Below are 8,858 nucleotides of genomic sequence, written 5' to 3' on the forward strand. Positions count from 1 at the left end.
TTTTAGCTAAGTACCTAATTAACTGATAGCTCAGTGCGCACGCAGGCGCGCGTACTAACTGCCTTGAGTCACAGTTTTCAGGCTTCACTTGTTTACACTCGGAAAACTCAAGTTAGCTGAATTTGCTATCAGCAGTTCCTGCTTGCAATTAACCACAGATGTATACTGACAACTCCGTCTCAATTACCCCGACACCAGACGGGTTTACTGGCGTTTACTGGGGATGGGGATCGGAGACAATAACATTCCCACAAAGCGTTCACTAAGTTTTGACACGTATTTGCAGCAATGCCTGCTAAGGGATATACAGATGCCTTAACTGCCTCCATGCGCTGTGCGCCACTGCTGCAGCCCCTTGTGGGAGCCCCCACAGTTCAGCACAGCTCACTTTAATTAGCCTCCGTGTGCTCCCCAGTACTAGACAGTTAAATATCCTCTATTCCTCTGCAGGACAGCACAAACTGATGCAGCACGTATGGCGATGGGGATCGGAGATAATAACATTCCCACAAAGCGTTCACTAAGTTTTGACACGTATTTGCAGCAATGCCTGCTAAGGGATATACAGATGCCTTAACTGCCTCCATGCGCTGTGCGCCACTGCTGCAGCCCCTTGTGGGAGCCCCCACAGTTCAGCACAGCTCACTTTAATTAGCCTCCGTGTGCTCCCCAGTACTAGACAGTTAAATATCCTCTATTCCTCTGCAGGACAGCACAAACTGATGCAGCACGTATGGCAGAACAAGTCTAAACGATGTCTTTCCATAGTCTAAGGTAGGCCCAAGGAGCCCACAATGAGGCGTTTTGGTGTGCTTTATGCTGCGTGACCTGGCATGACAAAATCATCTGTCATATTTCTGCAAGTTATGTGGAAAATTACTAGACGTTTTCACTGAAGGAGAAAGGGTGTGGGGATGTAGTATAGAGAGAAACTGGCCTATCCATATCAAGTCAAGCTTATATGAAAGAAACAAAAATTGGCTAGACACACAAATGTGGAGGACAATGATGTTAAGGGTTAGGGACAACATTTAAACCTCATTAGCTCATGAGGGCCTGGAGGGCAGGTGGTGCCAAGTGATGTGATACAGGTCAAGAGAGGAGCCAGGAACCGTGGGCTATCTAAACCTTTACAAGTGAATATAATTAACCATCTGAGCTCAGATAGTAAATGATTTGCACAACAATAAACAATTATAGCATACCTGCCCTTGAGGTGTAAAACGCTGCAACAAGCACTAACAGCAGCCACGTCTCGCGCACTGCGCTCCATCGATCCATCATATTGCATTTGAAGCTATCGATGCCGCGGCCAGTAACTCCCCCGTGGCTCCCCTGGGCTCTGTGGGACACCTGCAGACAAAGGCTCTTCGGCTCTGCACACGCGAAGTCACGCCTGTGCGTCTTTACGCGCACCCCGCCACCTGACAATCAAGAATGCGCGCTCAAAAGCTGGTTTAACCGATGATAGGTTATATTCAGCAGTCCATGTCCTCCAGTGTTTACGGTTTTTCGCGAGACCAGTTTAAAAAATCCCGTAATCTCGAGTGGCCTTTCCTCCCTAACCCTCAGAGAACTTTCCCTTCTCTCCCACCTCCCTCTCTCCTCCTCTCCTCTCTGGGGTGACCCCTCCCTCCCCGGAGACTCCTGAGACTTGTGGGGCTGTGCAGAAACAAAAATAATGACACTGCCCTTATTGGCATCTTTATTGTCTCATTTAAGGAACTATGTGGTGTCTCTCTGCCTGTCCCTCTGGCGCATGCAGGCACTCATTACACCAGCACTCACGCATTACAACTCTGTCACCGACAAATGCCTGGGAACATGTGCAATAAATTTCATTGCCTGAATATGAACCTAACAAGGGACTGTTCTCTCTATAGGACCTAATACAAAATATACATCATGAACAATAAAGGCTTGTGGCACATTTCATTCACAGTGCTCTCTCTCTCTCTGTAAAGCACTCACAAAGCATGCTAGGACAGGACATCTGTGCTGCCCAACTAATAAAAATATGCTGCTCCAGATTCCAAATTCCAGTGCCTGTCTGTCTTTGCCCACCCACACTCTCCTCAAATGCACACACCAGTCTTCCTATAGGCATAATGAAAAGCAAAATGTCCTCCCTACCTACGTTTTTTTCAAGGCTTTATCCTTCTTTATCTCTAATATAAGAAAGTCAAAAGGAGAAAACAGCTCACTGGGTGGTATCAGAACCCATTTAGGAGACATATATGCCAGAAAAAGGTAGACAGAATCTGAGCTCAGCTCATGCAGACACATGCATATGTGCACGACTGTCTATATGGGCCTCAGGCCCCCATTAGTCTGTATTAAGTAAGGATAAATTTATATGTGATTGCACGTAAATTGTGTCAGACTTTAAATAAAAGTGTGTATTCAAGTCATAACCAAATGTATTTATGCAGTGCACAATAATTATTAGAAAATCGCATTTTGGTAACAGAAGTAAGTGACATCCAGGCACATACAGCAGGCTACATACTGACTTTTTGTTTTGGGTGAACAAAAAAGTAGAGTCCTGGCATAATTCCAAAGGCCCAACCTTCAGCTCCAGGTAGGCTGTCTTTAACTTATGACCAGCAGCTATACTCTTGTGTGCCAGTGTGTATGTGCGAGTGAGTGAGTGAGAGAGAGAGAGAGAGAGAGAGAGAGAGAATTTTGCATTTGTCTGTGTGTAGGATTTGTTTAGTCTGTTCCACCAGTTTTAATTATAATGTTTCAGGCTCTCCTATTGACAAAAAGAAAGAAAACATCCTCAGGCATCATAATGTATAATGTAGTCAAATTACTGTTGCCTTGGGATAACGGGAAAACATCCTGTTCATACAGTTACAGAGAACTGTTATCTCATTGAACACTGGGTGGCGCCAAATCTCTTCACAGAGGTTTACAAAGGCCGACTTCTATCTACCGATATCAGTGTTTCTTATCCATTGGTGCTTTAAAATATTAAGTCTATATTACTGGTCAGAAACTAAACGTCACTGAGAGTGATGAAGATTTTACAGTTATGCCCGAAGTTTGTTTTCTTTTCCTGGTAAGGATTAAAATAAAGTTCGAAATTACAGACTTCTTCTTCTTCTTCTTCTTTCGGCTGTTTCCGTTGGGGGTCACCACAGCGAATCATCTGTTTCCACCTAACTCTATCCTCAGCATCCTCTACTCTCACCCCAGTTAACTTCATGTCCTCTTTTAGCACATCCATATATCTCCTCTTTGGCCTTCCTCTTGACCTCTTGTCTGGCAGCTCCATCTCCAACATCCTTCTACCAATATAACCACTATCCCTCCTCTGCACATGTCCAAACCATCTCAATCTGGCCTCTCTGACTTTGTCCCCAAAACAGCCAACCTGAGCTGTCCCTCTGATGTGCTCATTCCTAATCCTGTCCATCCTGGTCCCTCCTAAAGAGAACCTCAACATCCTCATCTCTGCTACCTCCATCTCTGCCTCTTGTCTTTTCCTCACTGCTACAGTCTCTAACCCATACAGCATAGCTGGTCTCACTACTGTCTTGTACACCTTTCCTTTGATTCTTGCTGCCACTCTTCTGTCACACAACACTCCTGACACCTTTCTCCACCCACTCCAACCTGCCTGCACTCGCCTCTTCACCTCTTTCCTACACTCCCCATCACACTGGACTGTTGACCCCAAATACTTAAACTCCTGCACCTTCTTGACCTCAGCCCCCTGTAACCTCACTGTTCCACTTCCCTCCCTCTCATTCATACACATGTATTCGTTTTTACGACTGACTTTCATTCCTCTTCTTTCCAGAGCAGACCTCCACCTTTCCAGGGGTTCCTCCACCTGCTCTCTGCTCTCACTACAGATCACAATGTCATCCACAAACCTCACTGTCCACGGAGATTCCTGTCTGACCTCATCTGTCAACCTGTCCATCACCATAGCAAACAAGAAGGGACTCAAAGCCGATCCTTGATGTAGCCCCACCTCCACCTTGAACTCCTCTGTCTGACCTACAGCACATCTCACTACTGTCGTACTCTTCTCATACATATCCTGAACTACTCTGACGTACTTCTCTGCCACTCCTGACATCCTCATACAGTACCATAGCTCCTCTCTTGGCACTCTGTCGTACGCTTTCTCTAAATCCACAAAGACACAATGCAGCTCCTTCTGACCATTTCTATACTTCTCCATTAGACAAGCCCTTATAATCTTAGTCTTGTTGGGTTGCGGCTGTGTGCCCTGTCCATGTGACTTTCTCTGTCTCCCTTATCCTCTTACAGTGGCTCTCACCTTTATCACCTCTCATCCTGCAGAGCGGGTTGTCTGCTGTTGTCTCAGTTTGCCCACAGAGCAGACAGGCAACAGAGCCAGAGTCATGGCAAGTCCTGGACAGAAAGTGGTGCTGATTACCGGCTGCTCCTCCGGTATCGGTCTGAGGATGGCTGTTATACTGGCCAAGGATGAACGGAAGCCCTATCACGGTAGGAGTGTGTGTGACAGAGAGAAAGAAAAAGAGAAAATTAATTTTTAATTGCAGTTTAATTTTGCTTGTTAATTTGCATGTTACATTTGTGTTGTCAAAGCACAATGTAAACAAACACAGTTTAACAGACAGATTAAACTTTTAATAAAGTTACTTTATTTTCATGAAATTCCACGATTTGCTAAACATCTCACAAACACACTGCCACAATCACTCTACTTCTATTACATAGTTTACACCAAGCCTAAGGTGTTTATATCGTGACTGGAGTGTCAATAAGGGTATTATATACTGGTCCACATGGAGATTATGGAGATTAAAGCCACAGTCACTGTTTCTAACACAGAGCAGTAGAGTTCTGACTGGAACAGTGGTTTAAATACTAAAATTATGAACCACAAGACAGTAAATGAGGAACTGATCTGGATACAATTTGGAATCCACAACATAACTGATCCTAGAAAATGAACTGAAATAAATGCATGGAGACACTGGAGTAAATTAAAGGCTGTGCTCTCTACTGAAGAGAAAGAGGCAGAGCTTTTTGGGGGTTCAGCCACAAAAAAGTGAGTTAGGACCTCAGTGGCCACATTAAAAGGCTTTTTATATGTGCAATAACATTTTTACTTAATAGACTGTAACATTCAAAGCTTTCAAGACAAATGGAGAATACTACAAACATCCAGTAGGGCTTTTATTCGTGTTCCATTTAGACTACATTTAAAGATTACAACTTGGCTACATGATCAAGACAAGTTAGCTTTTTTAAAAGAAATTCCAGCACACCAACAAAATATTAATTGCTCCTCTCAGCCATAAAGTGAGACTGAGAGGTTGTAAATGTTTATAGTTTAAGGGGCATTTGCATAAATCTGTTCAACATGGTAGTAGAATTTATGGTAGTGCATAAATAAAGGAAATCAATGTAAGAAATGTCTGTGCTGTTTTTATTGTGTAAATTTGTTATTCACATTCATTTGAGTTTAATTAGGTTGTCTAGTTTTAATTTTCAGGTCATTTTAGAAAGTATAACCATGAGTTGTTGTGACTTGGGATGTTTCCACTTGAAATGATGAGTAGAGATAATGAACTGCTGAGAGTTCACTGAACTCATTAAATTAGGTTTATAAAGGAATAAAACTATCAGACTTCCATGATGCACTGTGGAGAGTTAAAACTCTGTGATTGTTCTTTATTGTAATGTGGAAAACATGGCAGAAACCTTCTGTGTGTCTCCGCTGTGGATGACAGGCTGGGAAAGGCTTTTCCTGGAGCAGACAGGTGACGTGAACACCACAGTAATAAGCTAATGCTGATAAGTAACCTGGTTGTTGTAGCTGTGACTATCTTTAGCACAAGCTTTTCCACTGGTGTGTCATTGAATTTCAGTTATTCACAAGGTGCAATCAAGACAAAACAACCAATGGTTTAAGCCAAGAGGGTTGTACATGAACACATTTTCCTTCGTGTGAATGGACACAATGGACACAAAAAATTGTAACAAGTCAGGGGATATCAAAATTTCACAATTCATCCTGAGGGGGACATAAATGTTCCTGCACCATATTTCATGGCTGTGCACACGCAGTTGGCACAATATTCACTTAAAACCACAAATGTCAATGTCATGGAGTTGCTAGTGGAAAAGTGCACAACTGTTCTTAAGCTACAAGGATGTCTGTCTACTACTGTACTAGGCAGTAAAATATGAACACCTCAGGAGTTTAAAACAACAGTAATGGCTAAATAAATGACAAGACAAGTCAAACAATACAGTAGATACATGTCAAATGGACTCTTTCAAAGTCCTCAGGTCCTTTTTTCTTCTTGTCACCCAACTGTCCACAGTCATAGCCACGATGCGTGATCTGAAACGTAAAGATAAGCTGGTCGAAGCTGCCGGGGATGCATATGGCAAAACTCTTTCTCTGGCTGTACTGGATGTCTGCAGCGATGAATCCGTCAAACAGTGTATTAATGGCATCAAAGGTCGACATGTGGATGTCCTTAGTAAGTGGATGCATCCTCAACACACTGAACCGATCATACATTTTCTCCCTGTCTTCTTTGATTACCTGTTCTTCTCTGAACCAGTCAATAATGCAGGTATTGGCCTGGTGGGTCCAGTGGAGAGCATCTCCATTGAAGAGATGAAGAAAGTGTTTGAGACCAATTTCTTTGGGGTGATTCGCATGATAAAAGAGGTGATGCCCGATATGAAGAAAAGAAAAGGAGGACACATCATCGTGGTCAGTAGTGTGATGGGACTGCAAGGTGAGCAGAGACAGAGGTGTGCTGGGATGAATGAAGGCAGGGTAGGACCTTAAATTTTACAGGGAGAATGACAGGTTTGCCTGCCTCAGTATGATAGATACATGGGTGGATGATGGACAAATGGAAGAGTGGGAGAAGGTTAAGGACAACTAAAGGAGCACTAGTGCATGTCTTTTTTTTATGTTCTTGGAAAGTAGAATTTAAACATGTATTCTGTCTTTTCAGGTGTGGTGTTCAATGATGTGTATGCAGCTTCCAAGTTTGCCATGGAGGGCTTCTGTGAGAGTTTGGCTGTGCAGCTCCTCAAGTTTAATGTCATGTTAGCTTCACTATACTGTTTCCATCAAAGCAATAACACATAAAAAGTCTTACATTTAACACCATGTCTAAATACTGTGCTAACTGATGTCCTCTTCAGTTCTGACTGATCCTTACAGTTTTATCAAGGGTTAGACATAAAATCCTTTGTTTCATTAGTGATTTTTACATTGATTATTTAAGTGTTTCAATCAATTAATTGTTAGGGTAGTTTATGTCAGAAAATAGTTTCCAGAACCCAAAGTGCAGTGCGTCATTTTTTTTTTTTTATTTTTTGTCTGGACATCAGTTATACAAGCCTAAGAGTCTACAGCCATGCTAGTGACAAAGCTACATGAGCTAAATGCTAACACTCTGATGTTTAGCTGGTAGAATGTTTACTTTGGTAACCATCTTAGTTTAGTGTGTTAGCATGCTAATGCTAATTGTCACTAAATACAAAGTACAGGTGAGGCTGATGACAATGTCATTAGTTTTTCAGGTATTAGGTCATAAAACAAAATTTGGACCAAGTTTAAATTTTGGCCTGATGTTAGCACTAGATGAAACATTATTAGTAGCTCTTCTCTAGCTGGAATCGACACATTGTTTAGCATTCCTCCCATATTTTCAGTCAGTTAAAGTGAACTGGCACTTCACCTCAGTTTGATCAAAATGCTGCCACTGTTCTGCCTGTGTACTATGTAGAATTTTAACAGACTGCTGCTAATGGATTATTCTATGATCTAAATTGTTATTGATTAATATGTTGTTGAATAATCAATTGATTGATGATTTCAGCTCTGGTGTTAATCATTTGCCCATAGAACTCTTCCTCAATTTAACCAAGCTCTGCTGCTAAGGTCCAGTCTTCATATGTTTACCTTTTTTTGCATCTCTTTCCTCAGATTGTCACTGATTGAGCCAGGCCCAGTGCACACAGAATTTGAGGCCAAGATGATTCAGGAGGTGAAGCAGAAGGAGTGTCCTGGAGCGGATCCTGAGACTGTGCATTACTTCAAGAACGTCTATCTGACTTCTTCTCTCAACATTTTTGAGATACTGGGCCAAACACCTGATGACATTGCCAGAGTAAGTTCTCATGGAGCCTGTAAATCTCACCATGGCTTATCCGTTTGTCTGTATTTATGATTAATCTTGTAGATCTGACTACAAATCTTTTGTTGTTTCTGTCCATCCTCCCATTCTCTGCAGTGCACCAAGAAAGTAATTGAAGCAAGCAAGCCACGTTTCCGTAATCTGACCAACCCCTTGTATTCGCCCATTGTAGCGCTCAAATATGCTGATGAAACTGGGGGCCTGTCTGTCCGTGCCTTCTACCACATGCTCTTCAACCTGGGCCCTCTAATGCATGCCAGCATTACCACTATGAAGTGCCTCACATGTGGATGTCTGAGGAGCAGGGCAGTTTCACCAAACTAGAAACTCATGTTTTTTATGCCAGTGTGCCATAAACCCTCAATGTGAGAGGGGCCGAGCTCCAAATGCAGCTATACCTATTTGCTGTGCCCACTGTGTGAATGGGCGCATCCACAGCTACTGGGCACAAAATTTTGAATATTGGTTTGTGCATTGTGGCATGTACAAATTACAGACCTGTTCCTTTACTTAGCTTTTGTGACAAGTAAGCATCGAGCCAAGTCTTTCAGGTAGGCTACACTGTTCTTTTATTCTGTGTTTTCATTATGTATTAAGATGGTATATTTGACGAAGGTTAGACACGTTAACGTTGTCACTGTAATGTACTGTACTTTCATACAGATTTATAAATACGGT

At 42.5% G+C, this 8,858-nt stretch overlaps 2 protein-coding genes across 5 annotated transcripts in view; one reads left to right on the plus strand and one right to left on the minus strand.

Moving 5' to 3' along the window:
* Positions 1-4,369, minus strand: part of LOC109973308 (collagen alpha-1(XI) chain-like) — a 42,966-nt gene extending 38,597 nt beyond the window's left edge. For 3 of the 4 annotated variants that reach the window (XM_020622795.1, XM_020622797.1, XM_020622796.1), the window contains exon 1: positions 1,206-1,520. In XM_020622795.1, the coding sequence (XP_020478451.1) occupies positions 1,206-1,284 (79 nt within the window). In that variant the 5' untranslated portion in view covers positions 1,285-1,520. Of the gene's footprint in view, positions 1-1,205; positions 1,521-4,297 lie in introns of those variants that run through there. The other variant, XM_020622798.1, reaches the window with a different exon arrangement.
* A 5-nt stretch (positions 4,370-4,374) lies between these two features.
* LOC109973309 (retinol dehydrogenase 8) lies at positions 4,375-8,504 on the plus strand. Its single transcript, XM_020622800.1, has 6 exons — positions 4,375-4,488; positions 6,339-6,500; positions 6,585-6,764; positions 6,990-7,083; positions 7,970-8,153; positions 8,277-8,504. Exons 1-6 carry the CDS (start codon positions 4,383-4,385, stop codon positions 8,502-8,504), a joined length of 954 nt encoding a protein of 317 aa, XP_020478456.1. The 5' UTR covers positions 4,375-4,382.
* The last annotated feature ends 354 nt before the right edge of the window (positions 8,505-8,858 follow it).

Source organism: Monopterus albus, unplaced genomic scaffold (assembly GCF_001952655.1).
Source record: "Monopterus albus unplaced genomic scaffold, M_albus_1.0 scaffold288.1, whole genome shotgun sequence".
In the NCBI taxonomy this organism is placed as follows: Eukaryota; Metazoa; Chordata; class Actinopteri; order Synbranchiformes; family Synbranchidae; genus Monopterus; species Monopterus albus.